We start from the raw sequence: 25,908 nt of genomic DNA, 5'->3' as shown, positions 1-25,908 counted from the left end.
AGAAGATATTAATGGTGTTAGTACACTACATTTGCTTTTTAATTACCTGAAAATGAATTAAATAAATAAACAATTGATTAATTTACGAGGGCTGGTTTTTTCGACTTTTAATGGACTATAAAAAAGACACATTTACATAACAAAATTATTTTATCTTTAAAAGTTTAGTAGTTTCATACTTATTTTTCCACATAATCGCTAAAACGATTTAGGCATTCGTTGTGTCCAGACACTAGCTTTCCGATGCCCTCTGCAAAGAAGACTGCCACCAGTGAGGTAATGTGCGTCTCAACAGCCTCCTGAAGTTTTTAGTTTGTATGCCACAAATGGAGCTTTACGATCAGTGAACTTTCTACAGCAATCGCAGATATTTCAAGGTCTTCTCTGTACACAGTTGTGACTCAACACTTAGGATAGTGGAAACTATGCTCACGTTGGGTCCCAACAATGTTAACTGACGATTACAAAACTCAGCGAATGGCATCAGCCATAATGTTTCTCACACTTTACCATAGTGGGGGGGAAGGGTTTTTAAAGTCTATGATTACTGGCAATCAAACTTGGGTCCTGTATGAATGACACTCCAAAAACCAAAGAAGAGTCTAAGCAGTGGATGTATCCTTCTTCTACAAACAAGCCAAAAATGTTTAAACTGACACTGAGAAACAGGAAAACAATGGCTGCCATTTTTTGGGCCCATAAAGGTGTCTTGTTGGTGAGCTTAACAGAGCAGGAGACTGTCAAGATGCACATTACCCCACTGGCACGCTGTTAACACTATTTTTTACGAATTTCGCAAGGTCAGGCAAGAGATCTCGTTCAGGTGTTCTGCCAGACCGTCAAAAGAACCAATCACGTACTCTCCCTTTCACTGCAGGATTTCACATAACATACTTCAATAGAGACTGGTGGTGGTGGTTTCTGTCTTGAGAGAAAGTACAACTAGGCAACCCTCCTTTATTAAAATCAATTGGAGGGGCAAAAATGGAAGGGGTCTGCCCCCTCAAAAATGAAGGTATCAGTGAAAGAAAGACAAAGGCAATGAAAGACATGAAAATTAAAGAATCCCTAGGCCTCGAATGCTCTAATACCATCAGGATTCGAAAAGAATAAGAGTTGACCATGGGAGGTTGGACAGGCTTCAATGGAGAGGCAAGTGTTCTTCATCACCAACCAATTCATACAATACCAATATTAATGGTCCGTTATTGGACATTATAAATTTTCCAGCTAACTCATTCCTGGTTACCAGCGTTTCACCCTCGTGTGCTGATAGCCAAACAGGCATCAATTTTTGGTAAAGAGACAAAGTCTCTCATAGTGCATTGGCACTGCCAGTGGCTCCAACTAGTCTACGCAGGGGCTTCCATGATATACACCAGCCAGTGTCTTGGTAGGTGTGCTAGTACCAACTGATGAGCCCAACCTAGCACACGAGGGTGAAACGCTGGCAACCAGGAATGAGTTAGCTGGAAAATTTATAATGTCCAATAACGGACCATTAATATTGGTATTATAAATTTACTCATTCGGGACAAATATTTCATATTCCCTATGGGAATCAACATCTATATCATCAATTCATACAAACACAACATTTCATCACTATGGTTTCCATCACCTAGTAGCAAATGCTCTATTTTCTGCAAGAATTTATGTGCATTTATATCATAATATGATGCCAGTTACCTCACAATATCTGAGAACTTATGCATGGCAGGGTTACTAGATTCGTCATACCTTTGAGGCACTTTGCTTTTCCGTGATAATTTTGGAGACTCGACATCCATTTTGCTAGTCTGCTGCATGGTCTTATTTCAGATTTCTTCATAATTTTCTCTTAGGTTATTTAATCGTATGGTGATTATAACTACAAATTTATAAGTCCAGGTCCAAGTGTTTCAGCCACTCTACAGCACTTTCTGAAAGATGAAACAGGTCGCTGGGGCTTCCGCAGTAGGCATAAAGAGGGCAGCGCAGGATGACATGGTCCATGGTCTGCTCCTCTTCATTGCATTCACACATTGGAGAATCCATCCAACCCCACTTATGGCGTAAGAAATTGCAGCGTCCATCCCCAGTTCTCAGTCTGTTGAGGCGACACCATAGTTTTCTTGGGAGGTCGAATCCCTTCATTTTATGGGTTGGATTTAGGTCATTAGCATTTGTTCCAGATGTTGAAATTGACCACTCATCCCGCCAGCTCTCGTTTAGATTAAAATTATCTCTCAAGAGTCGGCCAGCAAGTATACTTGCTGGTCTCCTAGATCAAAGTCGTCGTGGCGATGGGTAACAAAATTCCTGGTGAACTGGTAATGAGGGAGATGACCAGATCTTCTTTGCTTCTCTCAGCAGAGCTTCCTTTCTCCTCAGGTGGGGTGGTGGGATATGACTAAGTACGGGTAACCAGTGGCGAGGTGTTGACTTTACAGTACCAGTTATGCAGCGCATGGTATCGTTCAACTTAGTATCCACTTTATGCACATGTGCCCTTTCCAGCCATACCGGGGCACAGTATTCCGCTGCAGAGTAGACAAGACTGATACCCGTTAATCGTAAGCATTCAGCCGAGGCTCCCCAGGAACTGCCACAAAGCTTGTGTAGGATGTTATTCCTTGTAGCGATTTTGTGAGAGAGCTTGGTGAGATGTTCTTTGTAGCTCAGAGTTCTGTCCAATGTGACTCCTAGATATTTTGGGAATGGGTTGTACTTTAGTTTTTCACCAAGGAATAAGACAGATGGCTCATAGTTTGCGAGTCGGTTGCTGAGATGAAAACATGAAACCTCGGTCTTAGAAGCACTTGGGATCAAACGCCAAGACTTGAAGAAAGTTGCCATTTTGACCAAGTCTGCTGAAAGAATGCCTTCTCCATCCTCAAAATTTCTGCTTTGAGCTACCAATGCAATGTCGTCTGCATAGATGAACTTAGTAGCTGTGGTTGGTGGTAAGTCATGGGTGTATAGATTGGAGAGAACTGGGGCCAATACTGATCCCTGTGGCAGACTTATTTAATTTTCTTTTGCGACTTTTAGAATCACCTAGGAATACTACAAACTCTCTCTCACAGAGCACGTTGGAAATTAGGTTTGCAATTTCCAAGCAAGGAATTACTTCCAGCACTTTAAGAATTAGTCCATGTCGCCAGAGAGTATCATATGCACTTGTCAGATCAATAAAGACAGCTGTTGATTTTAACTTCTTTTGGAAGCCTGCCTCGATGTGAGTGGTAAGAGACAAAACTTGATCAGTGCAGCTACGATTTCTTCTGAAACCAGCTTGCTCTGGGGGAATTACAGCGTCAATGAGTGGTGCTATCCTAGTGAGGAGGACTCGCTCCAAGAGTTTATAAGTGCAACTGAGAAGTGCTATTGGGCGGTAGTTTTCAGGTATCTGCTCTGACTTTCCAGGTTTAAGGAGGGCGATCACCTTTGACCGTTTGAACTGCTTCGGCAGGTTGTTAGTCTGAAGGATGTAAGTAAAAAGAGAAGTGATCCATTTTATGCTATGTGTACCCATATTTTGAAGGAATTCATTAAAAATTAATAATTTCATTGGCCATTAAACAATTAAGACCATTTCCTTGCAGGGAAGTATTTATAATGTCAATATGACCAAACAGCTTAGCCGAAACTTTCAATGTGAAATGGATATCGAAGGACTGTATCTGCATTAACAAACTATTTACTTTAGTACCTGTATCAGATTTATCATCTTTACCAACTGTATAAAAATCTCCTGAAGTTTGATATCTAAAACAAAACACAACACAAGATATCTTACTGTCCATCTAGTAGCACAGAATAGTTTAAGGTTTGCAGTATCATCAGGTTTTAAATGAGTGAAGAGGGACTCTGTTTTGGGGGATCCCTAGGCAATATTGATTTTGTTATTACTATTAGATTCCAACATTCCGGTATTTCTTTGAGGGTGTGCTGTAATACATGATTCAGAGATTGTGCCAAGCAGTATACAAACACAGCTTTATTTTCAACTGCACCCCAATGTAGGTGCCGGCCATGTTAGTTGCCCCATCATAACACTGTCCTCATCCATCAGACATCGGTAAGTCGAAGCACCTCAAGATGTCAACAGTGACATAAATCAAACTCTGACCTGAAGTGATTTCTGTAGTGTGACTTCCCAAGAAATATTAATTTATTTCTAAAGAGTACAGAACAAATCTTAAATACTGAATTATTGTTCTTATGTTGAAACGTCCACAGTTTCATCCCCTATTATTGAAAAATATCTTGCAGCTTTAATATCTGTGATCAGTTTTTGAAGTAAGCAATAATGCAATATGGATAGCAATTCATTTTTTATGTTGTGAAATATACACTAATAGGAATCATGTTGAAACCATTTTTCGAGTTTGTGACTATCCTCACACCTAGATTGTAATAAAATTTTAAGATTTCTTCTCTCATCTGTCTTGTATTGCAAGGTAATGAAATATAGAGATTAATTTGAGGAGGCAAGCACTATTTTCTTTCATTTGTTAGAGTTTCTCACTTGTAAGCTTGTTTTGATTTTTTTTTTTTTAGTGCTAAATTTTACTACCACTTTCCTGCGGCAGCCAAATGTTCATGTATTTATATTTTGACATAAATATGTCGTATGGCTGGGGGTCATCTGACATTAGCAACAAGAAGTGTTACCCTCCAACTGTGCAGGATGTGATGTGAAGTATTGTTGGATAGCCATGACTGAGGCCTCATCTCATCATACTCTGATTATTTCATTCGTGGTAGTTTCACAGGCGCTGAGTCAGTTTCCCCCTTTCAGTGCACTAAATCCTACACTTGTTCAGTGGCGAAGCGTGAACTAAGTAAGGGGGTAGACAGTGATTTATTTTATTTAAATTGTTTTAATCATATTATTATATGGAATTTTGTTTTCGATGCATACATCTGTATTCAGTATTATATTAATGACTCTGAAAATAAGACAAACCCTATAACAACCTTTAACCCTACGTGCACTTGCTTCATTTTTAAATATAGATGAAATAGGCCGCGGGAGTTGTCAAATAACAACATACTTTTAGAATAAAAATAGCAATATATTTCATTGTTACCAGTATATAGATTTAATAAGAGAAATAAGAAATAAATAGTTTTTCGTACAAGTCACCTTAAACAATATTCTTGTAAATGAGTTTAATCCGCCTGTCCTTCATTTCGGCAAATATATCTATTACTCTCGTCTTGAAGTCAGACGTCTTGCTAAGATGCCACAGAAATTTCTTCTCTATAGCTAGAGTTCCCAAGTTAGACAGTCTCTGGCTGGTCATCCAATTCCTTAAATAGGTACGTTTTAATTCGTTTGAAAGCACTCATAGCGTGTTCACTAGAAACTGACTTTAACGGAATATACAGCATCAAGTTAAGCAATTTTTTTCCGTATGCGTATTCTGAAGTACCTTATTAAGACTGGAAGACAATAGTTGTTGGAGTTATAATACCGCAACTAATATTGGCGGGCAAGAAAATGCACGTACTTGAAGGGTTTTGATGCTGTCATTCATTTATTAGGTGTAAGTTTACTATACTTCGTATTTAAATATTATTAATTTATTTTTAGACGTGTCTTATAATAAAGTAAATTCAAATTAATAACATTAAAAGCATGTGTAAGATGATAGCCAATAAGAGCACCTTTATAAGAGAGATCCAAATACTAGCCAATGAGAGCAAGAAGAGACGCTGGTAAGTCTGTCTACTGGGCGGAGACATCTCGCGATAGGAAAGTCCTAGTTTCACAGTCAGCACCTACAGATAGCGTTAGTGTTGCTCTATCTGAAAGCTTTGAAAATCAAAGGGAAAATGCACAGAATGGACAGCGTCTACTTTAGCCTGCGTGCTTCGTGTAACTGACGCGAGCCTTAGCATTGCCGAAGTGAGCCGAAAATAAGTAAAGCGGGAAATACAATAATGTCACGAATCTGGAAATAATTAATGTTCTAAAAAGTAATTGGTTTAACTAGACAATATTTCTTTCACAAAATTTTAAGGGTACACGCTGTCTACCCTGTCTCCCCTGACGCTTCGCCCCTGCACTTGTTGACTCTAAATTCCATACAGACGTCTCTCAGAAACAATTTGTTAGATGCAAATAAATTAATAATTATCAATTTCAGTTTCATTTATTCAAAGACATATTTATGATCATTTGAAAAGGGAAATTTTCCTGTGGGACACTCCTCTTTTCCAGTTGCAGAAATCTGACTTATGAATGTTATTTTAATTTTATGAGAAAATTTAAGTTGCTGCACCATATTCATCTGTTTACATGTTTTACAGAAGATAACATCTTTAGATTTTCCATACATTACCCACGGAAATTGCGAACTGCAAGTTAGCTGAAAACTACGCTCCTTACCCTGGCTTTACCTCCTTTTGCTGGCTTTTTGTTGACTTTTGTAATGATAATGCATACAAACTATTACTTCTGTTTTTGCTACTGCATATCGGTTCACCCTTCTGATCCTCCACATGAGTATCTTTATTTTCAACACTTTTCTTCATTAAGAATCTATCCATTTTGAGTACTGCTATTGCAGCACCACAACAACCAACACAATAAATGATCACTAACAGTACAGTATGCTTATAACAGTCACTCTCACATTCAAGTTTTGTAACAAGTTAAGAATAATTAAATAAATAGTACCAGTGTTTACCGTATTTACTGGTACCTTAAAAGCACTTTACTCAACAAAATATTGATACTGACCATAACACTTCATAGATTTTTAACTGTAAGGATAAACTATAATCTCAATTAACAGCCATGAGGAATGTGAAGGAATTGAGGAGAGAGAGAGAGAGATGCCAACACAGCATGTATGCTCCGATTCACTCAGAGTTCGTGGTGGTGGTGGTGGTGGTGGTGGTGGTGGTGATTATTGTTTTAAGAGGAAGTACAACTAGGCAACACTAATCAGAAAGAACAAATGGAAGGGATACGACACTTCGAAAAATGAAGATATCGACCAAAGAAAGACAAGGGCCATGAAGGGCGTGAAAATGAAAGACTCCCTGGCCTCGACATCTAATACCGTTGCGGACAGAAAAGAACAAGAGTTGACCAAGGGAGGTTGGAAATGATACAGGAAAGTAAGGAGTCTGGCACAAGAAAGTGGAAGCAATGCCAGGATTCAGCTAAGGGCCCCATGGTCACCAACCCACACTCCTAGTTCAGAGCCCCTGGGCCCCTTTTAGTCACCTCTTATGACAGGCAGGGGATACCGTGGGTGTTATTCAGATCAGTGGCAGCGATAAGGGGAGTAAGGGGGAGCAGTCACCCTTGCCCAACTTTGCGGAGAAAAACTTAAATTTTTATTCCATTTTAGACACCTGAAATTTTTTTCTTAGTTTCGGCAGACTGGAAAACCTAATGGTTAATTTTAAAAAATCCCTGAAACTAGGAATTATAAAAAAAGGCAATCTGTACAGTCCCCATTGTTTTTTCAGCTAATGAGAATTTCTCAATTTCTTTAATTAGGAAAAATTCTTGGCAGAAATATGCAAAAAAAAAAACGTTCGTTGCAGCTAACTGATTTGTACAGTGCCACACCAAGTAGTGGAGACCTGTGTAGCAATGCGTAAAGTGTGCTGCGACGAAGGGTAACAAGGGTATACTTTGTTAGTGTGTGGTCAAAGACTAAATGACATTTTAATCGTATAATCACACCAAATTTCTATTTAATTGTAGTACATGTGTAATTATTGTTCCTTTGGTGAAAGTTTTATTGTAAGTTGGTAGACTGTCAACCTTTACATCTCTATCAAAATTCGCTCAGAGAGCATAAAAAACTTAACATTTTGTAACCTTTCTTTTTTCAATTTTGACTTTTTGTCGTCTATATACGGAGGTCGAGTCATAAGTCAAGGCAACTATTTTTTTTCTCGCGAACAGGAGACAACACGGAAAATCTAAGATATGCATTTGGAAACTATGGTATGTACTTGCGTATGATGCCACTAGATGGTGTATGTAAACAACAGTGTGAGTCTAGGCATGCTCCCAAGTTCAGTGTGTGAATGAGAGCATCACAAAATGGAAGTCAACAAGCAGGAGCAACGATCATATATTAAAATAGCAGTTCTCCGCGGTAGAAATGCACGCCAATGCCATGCAGAGCTGCGGGAAGCATTAGGTGTGTGACTATGATTTAATCCCCAAAGTCAAGAACCCATTACGTGGACAATGGTTTGCTAACAAAGATGACATTGTAACAGCATTTCGGAGAGAGGTGTCACACATTAGTGATACACATGCAGCGAATACTATTCAGCGCCTGCCCCACCGTCAGCAATGCACAGTGGAAACCTTGGGTGATTATTTCGAAGGTCTGTAACCAGTGGAGACCTGTCCCTTGTACGTAGTCTTGTGTATTTTCTGTCTATACCATAATAAAACAATGTTTACCAACGACCTGGGTTCTGTCACTTTCCTACAAGAATCTCCTGAAGTCAGAATTTGTCTTCAGGCACTATGGATAAGTACATGCCCTATATTTCCAAATGCATATCTTAGACTTTCCCTGTTGTCTCCTGTTCGCAAGGAAAAAAATAGTTGCTATGAATAATGACTTGACCCTCGTATATTTTTTGCCCCCTCCCCACCCCCCCACCCATAGTCTTCTAATTCCCAGTCGCCACTACTGGATCAGATGGCAACTGGGATCTGCATTGCATCATCTTCACTTCCGTTCATGTGACAGTTGAACTCTCTTTGCATTTGCATTTTCAATCTCTGTTCAGTCTATTTAACCCTTGTCTAGTCGCGCGAAAATTATTACGTTACTAGTCGCGCACGGAGGTAACCTCCGGGGTTAAAAATGCGCGTAAATTTCATCCTTTGAGATGTTGTTTTGGCATGTTCATTTGCAGTATTCTTCGGTATTATTAAAAGAAACCCTTTTAAGTACTTGTAGGTCACTCTTACACAGTATGTTTGATCTAAAATCAGAATACTGTAGACCTTAACTATGACGAATGGTCTTATGATATTAAATTCATGAGACTCGCCATTAACTATGAAGATCACATCATATGAAATAATATTTTTCTAAAATACGTTTAGAAGAACAAAACAACAAGGGCATCGACCTTGAAAATTAAAAATGCACTAAGATATAAGGTAATTTACTTATTCGCACACGGATGAAACGTCCAGGCGATGTCACTCGTCACAACAATGATCCCACACTCGCACTCAGAATGCACGATCACGCCGAAATGTAGACAGGACGAGTCCAAATGAACAAGGAGAAAGGTACAGGGGTGGGGAGACCAACAGTTCAACTGGGAAGTTCAGTACTGTGCAAAATGAAATTGGCCGGAGGAAATCTCCGTGAGTGACTAATTAAGGGTTAAATGAAGATGTGAATTTTAAGCATCAGAGGTCTGGATTGGAATTTACTGGGACAACTTTCCACTCTTCCGACCATGGAACACTTTTCTTTGAAGTTCATTCTTTTGCTTATGCTGCCAATTCATAACTACAACTGATATTATTGTCAATGGGATTCATGAAATATGCCAGAAATGATATTTTCCCTATTTCATTCTCGAGAACTTAGCAAGGGGTTCTGGGATCGATTCCATGTCGAGTCAGAGATTTTAACTTTCATTAGTTAATTCCTGTGACTTGAGGGCTGCGTGTTTGTGCCATCTTCAGCACTGATTTCATCTTGGGTAGGGCCCAAACAAACACGCAGGTCACCTATATGGCGTCAACTCGAAAGACTTGTACCAGGATTCTCCGGAGGCCACACGCCATTCTGGAGAAATCGGGGTGCAGGGAGAGAATTATGCTCATAAATGTGGTATTGTTTACTTACAGAATGGTAAGTTTAGTGCACAATATGCCTGCTGTATTTAGTTTACTCGTATGAAGTAGTTTGAATACATGTACATACCATTAAAATATTAAAAATGCTTTGTTAAAATAAAGCAGTTCTAGATAGGTACAACTACCCAACACTGGATAAATATCCTCCTCCCTGCTATCCATTTACTGCTCCATGGTTTTGGCTTTGAGCGTTGAGACTACGGAAGATGTCACACCTGGCCTAGTTGTACTTCCCCTTGAAACAGCGATGTTCACACATTTAACAACATTGCGGCACAATGAACACCGTGAAGTAACATTTATACCGAGGTGACAAGAATACTGTATTTTGTTTTGCAGCACATGCAGAATTATAGAGGTCCAGGTTGGACCGATGCTCCCATCGCCATCCAGCACGGCGGAGGGATTCGCAACAGCATTGACTCCCCTAATGGTAAGTGCATCTCTTATTCCAAGCTGCTAGGAAACTGAGCTGTCATTACCCCCATATACAAGGCTATTAACCCCCATATACATGCATTTCAATTTAGAAGCAGAAAAAAAGAAATCTCAATTCATTTTTCATCAAAAGCTTAAAAAATTAATTGTTCTTTCTAAAGAAAATTAGAGGTCCATTTTCCTTCAAAATTGTACATTTTTAAAAAGAAAATAATGGTAATGTATAAAAAGCATGATAAAAGTAATAGTTTCATACTCCTACTGCAGAAAATTGATTACCGTTGCTATATGTGGGACACAACAGTTCAAGAGATCACTTGGATCTAGTGATTTCAGTAACAAATCAATAAATAATCATTGATCTGCTGTTGGCCAGGTGGCAGATTCCCTGTCAGTTGTTTACAGAGTGTTTCCTCGAGTGATTTCAAAGAACTTGGAAATTTATTCAACTCCCTCCTTGGTAAATTATTCCAATCCCTAATCCCTCTTCCTCTAATTTTTTTTTCTAGGGGCTTTACGTCGCACCGACACAGATAGGTCTTATGGCGACGATGGGATAGGAAAGGCCTAGGAGTTGGAAGGAAGCGGCCATGGCCTTAATTAAGGTACAGCCCCAGCATTTGCCTGGTGTGAAAATGGGAAACCACGGAAAACCATTTTCAGGGCTGCCGACAGTGGGATTCGAACCAACTATCTCCCAGATGCAAGCTCACAGCCGAGCGCCTCTACGCGCATGGCCAATTAGCCCGGTCTTCCTCTAAATGAATATTGGCCCAAATTTGAAAATTTCATATGATGATGTATGAAAGGGTGACAAACATAAAGCAGATAATTACAGACCTGTCAGCTTGATACGTTTTGTTTGTAAGCTCTGGGAAAACATTATTTCCAATTATATTAAACATGTTTGCAATATTACTAACTGGTTTGATAGAAGGCAGTTCAGGTTTAGGAAACATTGTTCCAGTGAAGCTCACATTTACTATGAAAAGAAGACTCAAATTGGATTCTGGAACATTCAGACTGTGGTAGACTGGGAAACTTGAAGAAGTGCAGTGGCAGTTCGTGCATGAAGGGCTTTTGGGTGCCGCCCTGCTGCCTTTACTAAACTCATAACATAATTTCACTCCGTAGCTGATTATATAAAGAGACGGACAAATGTAGCAAAGTCTAACTTATGGTAGTGTGTTATTCAGTTATACAATGTTATCTTTATTGCTTTGTCTGTAAACGTTTTGCTTTTTTATTTTCAAGGACATGGCAAAGGCTGTCTGACCCTGGCATCCGTTCAGCAAGCACGATGTTTTCTCTTTAGTCCAGCACAATGTTTTCTCTTTAGTCATTAGGCAGTCGGGTGCTGGCAGGAGAGGCCTCAGTAAGTTCCCAGAGTTTAACAAGAGTGAGGGGTGCGGGAGGAGCCTTGGAAGACAATATGGGCTTGTCAGGGAAAGGAAGAGTGCAGGCGGGGTGTATGCTTAGAGCATTTAATACTTGAAGGGTATATGGTATGTCTGGCAGAGCCCGTAGCAACGTCGCCAACCAATTTACAATGTACCTAGGCCTTTTCCCCCACGTCTTACGTTAAGTGTTGTTAGAGGTTAATTCCAAAACTGTTTACAAAACAATGGATTCCATTAGACTGACTATTTAAACAATTCAGTTCTAAAAATAAGCTAAAATAAAGATTTAAAATCTTAATCATAAGGTGACGGCACTATTTGTATGTTGATCACATTGCTTTGAGATTTGAGGAAGCCGAAAGGAATTCTGGCGTACATTGTTTATTTGTTCTCGTGAATGTCATTGTCGTTTGTGATCAGTGAAACAGGAGTAGCCGTGATTGCAGTAGCTGTTAGCCGGCTAATGTGTGTGTGTTTAAATGCCATTGTAGTGTAGTGTTGCTGTGCAAGTGTTCAGTAGATAAAACTACGGTACCATAATAGTTTAAATAACATTGTAAATTCTACCTTCAGTTTTAGGAGTCATGTCAATATCTTCATTTGTGTGTTTAGTACTTATCTGCCCATTTGAAAACTAAATGTTACAGTCTTAATTTAGGAAGACAAGGAAGATGAATTCCGTAAATAGTATTTTAAGTAGTGATGGAAATTTAAGTTTTGAACATAGGATAGAATTAAAGAAATTAGGGCCTCCTCGACCGAATTTAAATATTGCACAAGAACAGAAGAGTTACAAGAACAAAAATGCATATACTAGGAAATTCAGTCCGTCACTTTATAAGCAGGCTGACTGGCTGTGCGGATGTGACATAAGGAATGCGTTCTTCAGTTACTCTTGTTTAGCAATGAATGTTGCTGATGCTCCATGGACATCAGTCGGGGTATCAGACATAAAACACCTAGGTGAAAAAGTGAAAAAGCATAAAATGAGCGAGAAACATATAAACGCTGGTATTGAATTTGCTATGCTTGGTAGAGTAGATATTCGATGCCAATTAGAAATGCGTACAGAATTAAAATTAAAACAATCAAATGAACAGGTTTCGAAGAATCGATACATTCTTAGTAAATTAATTGATGCTATTAAGTTCTGTGGGAAGTTTGAACTAGCGCTTAGGGGCCATGATGAGACATACATGTCTGATAACCCAGGCACTTTTCGAGGTTTAGTCAATTTTAATGTCAGAGCTAGACAGCACACTGAAAGAACATATCGAAAGAGCAAATAACAGAGTATTTGTTGGGTTACCTAATACCATACAGAACGAGCTTCTGAATTCAATCTATGCCGTGTGCCATCAAATGATTTCGGAAGAAATCTCTCAAACAAATTTTGTGGCAATTCAAGTTGATGAAACCACCGATTGTTCCACCTTATCTCAACTCATTTTTGTTGTACGGTACGAGCTGAGTAGCAAAATAAATGAAAGATTCATAAGTTTTGTGTTGCCTGATAATCACTCAGCAGAAGGCATTACCTCAGCAGTATTCCAGGAGTTGGAAAAACTTAAGCTGAACCAAACTCCGGACAGGGTCATTGCGCAGACGTGCGATGGCATTCAGTAATGAGTGGAAGGCAGACTGGCGTTCAAGCAAGGGTCAAGGTCGTTTACAAAAACGCTCATTTTGTGCACTGCTACGTGCATCAATTAAATTTAATTGTTGAGTGATGTGCTACTCAGAATAAGCAGGTCAGGATCTTTTTTAGTAATTTAGAAGGTTTTTCATCATTTTTTAAAAATCTGCAAAACGGACTGCTGTTTTGGACGAAGTGGTAAAAAGGCGCATCCCAAGAAATGCTGCCACAAGGTGAAACTTAAAGGCACGATGTGTAAGTACGGTTTTTATGTACAGAAATGAAATATTGGAGTGTCTCAAGAAGATTGCCGATGACAATAATGACTATTCGACAGTGAGAAAAGCCATAGGCTTAAGGAATCTACTGAAGGATGCCGATTTTCTATTCTGGCTAGAGCTATTATCTAAAGTTATGCCTCACTGTGACTTTCTATTCAATGAGCTTCAGCACCACAAAATTGATAGTATAAAAGCTCAAAAAAGTATATCTGATTTCATGTTTTCGGTGCAACGAGTCAGAAACTCTCTCGATTACGACCATCACTGGCTTAATGGAACAGACACCACCGATGAAAACCCAGCAGGCTCAAGTCAGAAACGCGCACGGTTTGAAGATAATAGAAAGATTGCAGCGAGAGAGGTGTGCGATGTTATTTTATCCGGGATAGAGGACCGTTTTTAGTTCAGTGACCATCTGTCTGTTGCCAAACTCTTTCAGCCTAGTTTATTTCCGAGGTATAGTATACTGTTCCCGCAAACTGAATTTGAAATTGGTGCTAGATTATTTCCTAATAACCAAATTGAACTAAGGCATGAACTCTCAGTTTTATGCGGCAGAAGTGATTTTGCTAACACTTCAGGTGCCCTAACTCTTCTGACATGTATTTGTGATAACAACCTGGAAGTCCTTCTTCCCGAGTCAATTAAGTTATTACGAATTATTTGTACAATTCCGATGACAACGTCAGAAAATGAAAGGTGCTTCTCTACGCTGAAAAGGATTAAGTCATTCACTAGGAATACCATGGAGGAAGACCGAATTAATGCGCTTGTTATGTGCTCCATCGAGAAACAGCTGTTGGCAGTTCCTAACTTCAACGAACGTGTCATCAACCACTTCGCAGAGCAGGAGAGGAGAATGGATTTTGTATACAAGCAAGTCAGCTAAGGTATCAGTACCTACTCTCTTGTATTATTTTCATGTGTATCTTCATCCCGTCATTATCATCAACATCAACATCAAAGTACGAATTTTATACTTATAATAACAATTGATTGACATTTCGTAATCTACTAGAATTGTTTTTCGGATTCAGTTGTTGAGTTTTCTTGTTAGTGGTGTTCGCTCTGCTGTCTTCACACTTCACTTCACTTCCCTTCCCTACATGTATTGTAATATATTAGCCTATGTTTTTTTTGAACCTCAACCTGAAAAGTATATCGAGTCGTGAATTTAGTGGTTTTGTGAACATAAGTATATGTTTATTGTCAATGTTTTAAGTGTTTACGGATTTGCGATGCTTTAAGTTTCTACTTTTTTCCGCTTCTATATTAGCTGATTTTCACTACTTGATCATTCTGCCTTGGAAGAAGATACCTACAGTATTTAGCCTGTGTCATCGGATTATTATTATTATTATTATTATTATTATTATTATTATTATTATTATTATTATTATTATATTTCATTTTCAATTATCGTGGTGCTGGACAGTGAAAACTGAGCCATTGGAGGGGGGGGGAGATAACGGCACAGCCCTGCCAGAGTAAAATGTCACGAACTGCCACTGAAGAAGTGTAATGAGAAATGATGCGGTATCGACTGACAATTTTGGGTTTTAGTGAGATGAGATAGACAGGTTTTGGAGAAATAAAAATTAGGAATTGATGTACTCCTGCTGTATTCGGGAAGAGAGGATGTCAAGTATGCAAAGGGCATAACCCTGCTATTGAGTAGTTAACATCAACATTTTACTGCAAGAAGTTACTAATTTGGATTCATATAGGTAGGTCACCGAAATGAATCCGGTAAAACATCCCGTGCACCTGCCTCCCATCATTTCCACTCCTAATGATATATCCGTCTCTCCCCTCTTCCATCTGCTTCGTCCTTCACTCACTCACAGAGCAACCTAACAACACGTGCAGACAGTCAGCTGAGATGGCGTAAGGGAAGGGGGAATATAACGGGGCTAGCTAGGAGGTAAGCATTTGAGTGGTTTTTCATGCAGCATTGCCAGTTATTCATGAGGTTTTTTACTCCTAATACTTTTTGCTTTCATTACAGACTTCCACCAACATCTATATTTTTTAACCAGGAATTATAATTACCTAAGGTTCTGATTTTTTCTGATTTTAAAGCATTTCTCCCATATGTTATAGATTATAAATGCAAGACTCAGTACATATTATAAGTTAATGGAATGCACATTGTATAATACCCAAACTGCCTTCTATCAAACCAGTTATTAATTTTGCAAACATGTCTTATATAATCAGAAAGAATGCTTTCCCAAAGCTTACATGCAATGCATGTCAAACTGATTGGCCTGTAATTTTCAGCTTTATGTCTATCACCCTTTCCTTTATATACAGGGGCTAATATAGCAACTCTCCATTCATTTGGTAAAGTTCCTTCATGCAAACAATAATCAAATAAGTACTTCCGATATGGTACTATATCCCAACCCATTGTCTTTAGCATATCCCCCGAAACCTTATCAGTTCCAGCTGCTTTTCTAGTTTTCAAATTTTGTATCTTACTGTAAATGTCATTGCTGTCATAGGTGATTTTTAATACTTCTTTAGTATTAGTCCCCTCCTCTATCTGGACATTATCCTTGTAACCAACAATCTTTACATACTGCTGACTGAATACTTCTGCCTTTTGAAGATCCTCGCATACACACTCCCCTTGTTCATTAATGATTCCTGGAATGTCCTTCTTGGAACCTGTTCCTGCCTTAAAGTACCTATACATACTCTTCCATTTTTCAATAAAATTTGTATGGCCGCCAATTATGCTTGCCATCATGTTATCCTTAGCGGACTTCTTTGCTAGATTCAATTTCCTAGTAAGTTCCTTCAATTTCTCCTTAATTCCACAGCCATTTCTAACTCTATTTCTTTCCAACCTGCACCTCCTTCTTAGACTCTTTACTTCTCTGTTATAATATAGTGCATCATTACCATTCCTTACCACCTTTAAAGGTATAAATCTATTTTCATATTCATCAACTATTGCTTTAAACCCATCCCAGAGTCTGTTTACATTTATATTTACTATTTTCCAGCGATCATCGTTACTTATTAAAAACTCCCTCATTCCTGTTTTATCAGCCATATGGTACTGCCTAATAATCCTAATTTTAATATCTTCCTTTCTTTCACATTTATTTTTAATTACCACAAAAAACAGCTTCGTAATCACTAATACCATCTATTATTTCGGTTTCTCTGTAGAGCTCATCTGGTTTTATCAGCACCACATCCAGAATATTCTTCCCTATAGTTGGTTGCATTACTTTCTGAATCAGGTGCCCTTGCCATATTAACTTATTTGCCATTTGTTGGTCTTGCCTCCATTCGTTCGCATTACCTTCCCAATTGACATTTGGTAAATTGGGATCACCCGCTACAATCACGTTCCTTTCTTTATCATTTCCCACATAGCTGATTATCTTATCAAATAATTCTGAATCAGAATCTGCGCTACCCTTTCCCGGTCTGTACACGCCAAAGACATCAAGTTGCCTATTATCTTTAGAGATGAGCCTTACCCCTAGAATTTCTTCTTTGTCATTTTTAACTTTTTTGTAGCTTACAAATTCTTCTTTCACCAGAATGAATACTCCCCCTCCTACCATTCCTATTGTTTCTAGAAAATAGAACTCAGGGAATTAGAGTAGGTGAAGCTTTATCTGTCCCTGTAATAATTCAGAGGGGAATTCCTCAAGGCAGTATTATTGGACCTTTATGTTATCCTATATATATCAATGATATGTGTAAAGAAGTGGAATCAGAGATAAGGCTTTTTGCAGATGATGTTATTCTGTACAGAGTAATAAATAAGTTACAAGATTGTGAGCAACTGCAAAATGACCTCGATAATGTTGTGAGATGGACAGTGGGCAATGTTATGATGATAAACGGGGATAAAAGTCAGGTTGTGAGTTTCATAAATAGGAAAAGTCCTCTCAGCTTTAATTACTGCGTTGATGGGGTTAAAGTTTCCTTTGGGGATCATTGTAAATACCTAGGTATTAATATAAGGAAAGATCTTTATTGGGGTAATCACATAAATGGGATTGTAAATAGAGGGTACAGATCTCTGCACATGGTTATGAGAGTATTTAGGGGTTGTAGTAAGGACTTATCAGGATTACTTGATTCAGGAACTGAAAAAAATCCAAAGAAAAGCAGCTCGATTTGTTTTGGGCGATTTCCGACAAAAGAGTAGTGTTACAAACATGTTGCAAAGTTTGGGCTGGGAAGACTTGGGAGAAAGGAGATGAGCTGTTCGACTAAGTGGTATGTGATTGAAATAATAACATTAAGTTATTTATTAGACCACCTAATCAATACAAAATCGTCTAGGATGATTTACATAAATTTGTTAGCTAATAGTGGTACATGTTTCGCCTTCCCTGAAGGCATCATCAGCCATAGTCTTGACCTTAAATTAAAAATAAGCGTCTAAATAACATGTAGTAATGAAATGAATTTTAAAATCTTGAAGAGATTTGAAGTAAAATAACATTAAAAATAACAATGATGGTTTGAAAATACAATGTGATGAGATACAATAGTGGAAGTATTAACAAAATTAACATTAGAAGGCTGCTAAAATAAGTACAATGGATAAAACAACAGATTGTTATACAACAAGTAGTAAGATTGCATAAAAGTAAAGTTGATAGTCTGGCGGTTATAATTAGATGATGGCGAAAAATCTTATATAATCAAAGTAAAGAAGAGAGAATTTTGAGATGGTCCATAGTGATCCTATTTGAAACTGTTCTTCAACTTCTATTCACCAACTTCATATCCTCAACGTGTTCTACAACTTCTCCATATGCATCTGACTTTCGTCTTTTATCTTCAAGATCATGATTAACTTCGGATCTCTCGACTAACTTTGCCTTTTATTCTCTCTTCTTTACTTTGATTATATAAGATTTTTCGCCATCATCTAATTATAACCGCCAGACTATCAACTTTACTTTTATGCAATCTTACTACTTGTTGTATAACAATCTGTTGTTTTATCCATTGTACTTATTTTAGCAGCCTTCTAATGTTAATTTTGTTAATACTTCCACTATTGTATCTCATCACATTGTATTTTCAAACCATCATTGTTATTTTTAATGTTATTTTACTTCAAATCTCTTCAAGATTTTAAAATTCATCTCATTACTACATGTTATTTAGACGCTTATTTTTAATTTAAGGTCAAGACTATGGCTGATGATGCCTTCAGGGAAGGCGAAACATGTACCACTATTAGCTAACAAATTTATGTAAATCATCCTAGACGATTTTGTATTGATTAGGTGGTCTAATAAATAACTTAATGTTATTATTTCAATCAAATATCATCAATACGGACCAAAAATGATATTTATTACATGTAATAAGTGGTATGTTCCGAGCTGTCAGTGGAGAGATGGCGTGGGAGGACATCAGTAGACGAATAAGTTTGGATGGTGTCTTTAAAAGTAGGAAAGATCACAATATGAAGATAAAGTTGGAATTCAAAAGGACAAATTGGGGCAAATATTCATTTATAGGAAGGGGAGTTAGGGATCGGAATAACTTACCAAGGGAGATGTTCAATAAATTTCCAATTTCTTTGCAAATATTTAAGAAAAAGCTGGGAAAGCAACAGATAGGGAATCTGCCACCTGGGCGACTGCCCTAAATGCAGATCAGGATTGATTGATTGATTGATTGATTGATTGATTGATTGATTGATTGATTGATTGAGCGACATATTTAATATTTAGAAGAAACAAGAACCTCTTCCCCCCTTACAAAGACTAATGCTGCAACAAACCATTTTATCATTACGAGCAACGACGTGTTCAGTGATTTAATTCTCTACGGAAGAACATTTTAACTTATCGCCTTTAGTGTTCTCATTATTTTATATGTGCCAATATTTGCACTTAATATACATTTGTTTAAGCTGAAGATGTTCCAAAATGGAATGAAACATGTTCTTGTACTGTTTAGCGAGAATTTAAGCTGACACATGTTTGTATACACATAAAAACTAACTATAAAAATAAAAGAAGGATTGAATGGTGGGAAAAATCCTTTGACCTTAGTTGTTAAAGCCAATATGGGATAAAAATGAGATTTATAAGTTGTAATTTATTGTTTGTTGCAACCTCATGTAAAGGATTGGAATATTTGTAGCCTACGTAATAAGTGTGGAAGTCATTTAGCTTTTAATGGTTGATTGACTGTTTACAATCAAAGATAAAGGTAGGGTTTTCCACCTGTTCATTACTACAAAATAGTGAAATTAATAAAACATCACATTTTTTCGTCATTTTTAGTACCGTTTCGGCAACTTTATTTGCCATCATCAGCCTATGATATTAATGCAGGACATTTTGATAACTACATTAAAATATTTATAACATATGTATGTACATAAACAGAACATTCTAAAATAAGTTTTTGTTATTTACAATTGCATATATACTGTAAAACTTATGTAATTGAAAAACAGAGACTAAATCATTCCTTATGAGGTTCTAGAAAAGTCATAAGATATATATATTTTTTCTATATACACAATCTTTTAAATGTACATCTCCCTGCATTGTCAACTATTTGTAACTATACATAAAATGATTGCCTGCTGCCATTTCCTGATGGATACAGTACTTTTGTATCCATCTTTTGGCACAGGCCAGAGTAAAGTGTAGCTTTCACCGAAGTCCCAGTCTCATCCATGGCTGTGACAATATGGAAGCTGCTGGGGTATGGGTGGTGATGAGTAATGGCATTCAGAGCACGACTAGTGCATCTGAGTGTTATGAAAGGTGTTGCTTATAGGATCAGTCATGCTGCAATAGCACTTTCTGACCCAGTGAGGAAAGCAATGGCAAACTACCTCACTCCTCGTCTTGCCTAGTACGCCTCATTTTGGTGCTGCCATTGGTTTTTGCGGTTTCCTTATAACCGCATAACCTTTGGTGGTGCTATTTGAGGATCCAACCAGCCTCTGGGCTGATGACCTAACAGACAGACACACACAAAATGAATTATAACACCAAGCTTCAGATAAAATTTCTTTTTAAGTGTATCTTATTCAGCTGTTAAAGATGTACAACCGGCCTTGAAGAGTTATAAAAACATTTTAAGTTAAGTTAAGCTGATCCAGTGAATCCATACAAGATATATGTCAGTTCATTGATTACATTCTATGAGGAACTGTTTTCTATAAAAATTGGTCACTGACAATGGTCCTCTGTCTACGTATATTTTACAACAATACTCTAGAATGAAACTAGCTGTTAGTGTATTATTGTAAAGATTGCTCATGACAAAATGTTTTAAAATGTTTTTATACCTCTTCAAGGCCAGTTGTACGTCTTTAACAGCTGAATAAGATACACTTAAAAAGAAATTTTATCTGAAACTCGGTGTTATAATTAATTTTATGTATAGTTACAAACAGTTGACAACGCAAGGAGATGTACATTTAAAAGATTGTATATAGAAAAAAAAAATTCTTATGAATTTTCTAGAACCTCATAAGGAGTGATTTAGTCTGTTTTTCATGTACATAAGTTTTACGGTATATACACAATTGTAAATAACAAAAATTTATTTTAGAATGTTCTGTTTATGTCTATACTTATGTTATAAATATTTTAATGTAGTTATCAAAATGTCCTGCATTAATATCCTAGGCTGATGATTGCAAATAAAGTTGCCAAAACCGGTACCAAAAATGACAACAAAAATGTGATGTTTTAATAATTTCACTATTTTGTAGTATTGAACAGATGGAAAACCCTACCTTTATCTTTGATTGTAAATTTTGTTTCAATACAGACCAAAAATGAAATTTTTGACAGTGAATGATTGACTGTTGTTTTAAAGCATAAAATAATTTTGTTAATCAGCCCTGGTGTGGAAATATGTTTGCGTTGTCTGTGAAGCACATACATGTTGCATGATCCTACTGAGATAATGAATGCAGGGTTCAATGGAGAATGACAAGGAACAAACAGAAAGCTCTATGCAGAGGGTAAAGGGATGAAATAAAAGAAAATAAATCTCCTCACTATGTTGAGCCATAAATGACATATGATGACCTTGTGTTGACTAGAACACTGGAGGGGTGGGGGCATCGGGAAATCACAGTTGTGTTAATGTTCTGTTCAACAAAGGGGAGTATTGAGTGCTGACATTCCAAAAACATTGGCCTAAGTTTTGTGATTTATTTTCTCGTACACTAATTAAAATAGGAGTAACATTTTTTGAAGATGTATGCTTAGAATGTTACCTTCCACCACCATTTCGAATAATGTATCTTATTTCCAAAGTATCGCTATGCTGAAAGCTAGCAGAAAGGACACCTACTGTCTAACCTGACATAATGAGGAACCACTTGCACATTCCCTAGATATATTGGCACAATTAGTCATTGATGAGCTAAGAAATCTTTCTCAAAAATTCAATCCCTAAGCACAAAAAATAGCCAATGTTTCAGAGGTGTAGCTTGTACCAGTTGCCGTGGCTTTCTGTGTGTTGGCAACTGCTTGTTTTGTGGTTGAAAGAGAACTCTGATGTGTGTGTCTTCATTTTCAGGTCAAGTGACAATGGAAGACTTATTGGGAGTGCTCCCATTTGGGAACATGATCTATCTTGCGACCATGAACGGCTCACAGGTGATGGAGATGCTGGAGTGGAGTGTGTATCATCACGATCCTGCTGGAATAATCAACTCTGGAGGCTTCCTTCAGTATTCTGGTAAAATAGTTGTCAGGGCTCAGTAATTACTGAAGTACCATCAAGGTTGGATAGACTGGCACAATGGCAGACTCTTTCTCTGGAGGAAGACCCCTCTTAGACTGGTATTAAGCCCAATAACAAGTCTCTTGATCTCTATTGTTCCTTGCATTTGGCTTTCAGCTGGATCAGCTGTTTTAGTTCTGCCACTGTTGCCTTCAGCTTTTATGATTCTGTTTGTAAGGAGAGGTGATTTTGTGATAGTTGCAGTCACCTTTGCTGAGTACAATAGGACATTCTGCTCGAGTTCGATCTTCCTGAACCAGCCATTTTTGTCAATGCCACACAAGGTTACAATAAACATTAAGAGAGTAGAAGTGACTGAAATTGTTAGGAATTTTAGGATTATGATAAATCTCTTTCTGGACATAATTTTACTGAAGACTAAATATCATTCCATGCTATGAAAACAGTCTTGCTCATATGAATCTAGAAAGAGAGACCACATGAGTAAAAAGCAACAGCAAAAAGACCTTGATAATGTTGTGAGATGGACAGCAGGGAATGGTGTGATGATAAACGGGGTTAAAAGTCAGGTTGTTTGTCTAATAGGAAAAGTTCTCTCAGTTTTAATTACTGCATTGATAGGGTGAAAGTTCCTTATGGGGATCACTTTAAGTACTTAGGTGTTAATATAAGGAAAGATCTTCATTGGAATAATCACACAAATGGTATTGTAAATAAACGGTACAGATCTCTGCACATGGTTATGAGGGTATTTAGGGGTTGTAGTAAGTATGTAAAGGAGAGGATATATAAATCTCTGGTAAGACTCCAACTAGAGTATCATTCCAGTGTATGGGACCTTCACCAGAATTATGTACTTGATTCGAGAACTGGAAAAAATCCTAAGAAAAGCAGCTCAATTTTTTCTGGGTGATTTCCGACAAAAGAATAGTGTTACAAAAATGTTGCAAAGTTTGGGCTAGGAAGACCTGGGAAAAAGGATACAAGCTGATCGACTAAGTGCTATGTTTTTAAGATGCTAATGACATTAGTAGACAAATAAGTTTGAGTGGTGTTAACATTGATGCTTTCATGGCCCGAAGTTGTAGACATGATATGGGCTTATGCTGTGTCAAGAAAACAAGGTGAAACTCTTTATATTTTGCAGAGAAATTTGCTCCACTTCTTAAGAAGAAAATCTTGACTGTTCCCGAGGAAGTCTTCTACAATCTTGAGGGTTTGAATTTAAGATTGTTTTACGGTTGGAACTGTGGTGCTCGTTCGTCACCAGGTGGCTTGCTATATGCTGGCACAGCACTCCAAACGGGAGCTGATGACAATATTAAGCTCCAATTAAGGTGTCCATCACACCATTGTGCATGAGAAGTAATAGAGAGGACATTAGACGAATCAGGGACGAATGTGGTAGAAGAAATAAATAGAAACTAATAAAATAAAATGCAGTGATAGACCCTCTCTCCAGGGGTCATAAATTAGGGGAGGGGGTTCCTTAGCATGGGTTATGCATGAAGTCCTCAACAACATCTACAGAAGAGATGGCGGATGGGGCAAACCTTGCCTAGGGTTACTAGGTGAACACTGGTCAATATTTTCAATGGCGGATGAAGAGAAGAATCTCCCAATGGCAGAGAGGGCGGATGAACTACCTCCAAGATATGAATCTTGGTTGAAGAACATAAAATTCCCCAGACGTCTGTTACCAGATTGGGCAGCCTTAGGTCAGCGTCTGTATCCCAAGTTAGGGGCGGCTGGAAGAAACCTCCAGGACTCACAACCTTGGTTGTAAAATAGTGACTCAAGTAGTTACTCCAAACTAATGTTTATTGTTCATGGGAAAGTGTAATGTGAAACAAATTACCTCAGGTACACCGTTGTGCACAAGCAGATATTCAGATTCTGGGGAGTCAGCAGCGTTATACAGAGGTGAATAAGAAGTTTACAACTTGCAACACAGCGGTGAGTCAGAGCATCTTGGAACCTCAAACAAAATCAAATGCAAATACCCAAATTTCATAGCCACCTTCAATGCTAATTCTCTTCTTAAAACTGGAAAGTGGAAACACATTACAGACACTCTCAGAAATCATTGAATTATCATAATGGCACTTCAGGAGATCAGATATGTAGATGAAAACAACTTCAACTCTGAAGGGTTCAGGATATACAAGGGAAAAGTTGGTCAAAGAGTCATGAAAAATGTGCCACACTTAGAAACTGCCTTCATAATAAATAAGAGCATCCTGGATTCCATAGTCTAGTTTGAGCCTCAACCTGAAAAACTTATCAACTTTGGTTTTCAAATCTACCAATAGAATATACACTATAATGAATGCCCATGTTCCCATAAATGAGGACAACAGAAAGAACAAGGAGAAAGTGGAACTCTTTTGCGATCAGTTGGATGATGTCATTCAAAGGGTACCTCAAAAACACAACATCATACTAATGGGAGACTTCAATGCCCAGATAGTAAAGGAGAAAAAGTATCAACATGTAGTGGGGAAATACCCAGCGCATAACAGGACCAATAAAAAAGGAGTCAGACAGAGTTGTGCCAAGCCCATGGTATGGTACTGAAATCCACAGTTTTTAAAAAACTTCCCAGAAAACAAAAAACGTTGATCTCACCAAATCCTAACTTGGGTGAATTTCAACTCGACCATGTGGCTATTAGACGGAAGTTCAATAGGAAGATAAACATTGTCAAAAGTCTTCAGGGGAGCTAATTTAGACTCAGACCATTACCTGTCGAAGATAAAAATTAAAATCATCCCCAGAAGGAGAGACAAGGTCCTTAAACACACAAGTAAACTATATGACCAGGAAAAAATCTTAAATTCAAAAGAATACCATCTTGCGACAAAGGATATACACAAACAAGATTGGGATCAAATAAAACTGAACTTTTTTATCAAAAGCCGAACAATTAGCCCCTATGAAAAAAGTCAAAAAAACATGCTTGGTGGTCGGAAGAATGTGACAATCTATTGAAACAAAGTAAGGAAGCATAGCACAAATGGCAGTCACAACGAACGGAAAGCAACAGACAAAAATTCTTGAATATCAGATTCAATAAAAATATCAAAAATTTCAAAAGGCCTTCGAAATTAAGAAGCTTATTTAAATGATAAAGACTTTACTAAAAACAAGACAAGAAGTTTCTAAAAAATCTTTAAACAGAGAACAATGAAGTACAAGCCACTGACTCTACAGTTAATAATAATAATAATAATAATAATAATAATAATAATAATAATAATAATAATAATAATAATAATAATAATAATAATCGTATGGCCTCAGCTCAGTTATGGGACAAGAACAGAAATAGCACATAACAACACGGATAACTGCAGGATACAGAGAACAATGAAGTACAAGCCACCGACTCTACAGTTATGGGACAAGTACGGAAATAGCACATAACAACACGGATAACTGCAGGATATAAACTGACTCCTTTGAAAATCTCCTCAACTGTGAAACACCATTCGAAGAAATGACATTTAATCTACCAACAAATACCAATTCCGACTCACAGCCGCCAACCTTCGAGGAACTAGAAAA

General features: G+C 37.6%; 1 protein-coding gene across 1 annotated transcript in view; it reads left to right on the top strand.

Annotated features, from left to right (window-relative positions):
- The window catches only part of LOC136858718 (protein 5NUC), a 178,457-nt gene that overhangs the window by 141,188 nt on the left and 11,361 nt on the right, over window positions 1–25,908 (top strand). Inside the window, exons 6-7 of the mRNA XM_067138460.2 lie at window positions 10,202–10,295; window positions 22,174–22,335. Coding sequence (XP_066994561.2) covers window positions 10,202–10,295; window positions 22,174–22,335 — 256 coding nt within the window. The remainder of the gene's footprint in view (window positions 1–10,201; window positions 10,296–22,173; window positions 22,336–25,908) is intronic.

Source organism: Anabrus simplex, chromosome 1 (genome assembly GCF_040414725.1).
Source record: "Anabrus simplex isolate iqAnaSimp1 chromosome 1, ASM4041472v1, whole genome shotgun sequence".
Classification (NCBI taxonomy): Eukaryota; Metazoa; Arthropoda; class Insecta; order Orthoptera; family Tettigoniidae; genus Anabrus; species Anabrus simplex.
Note: the sequence above shows the minus strand (reverse complement) of the source record. Positions and strands in the feature narration are given on the sequence as shown.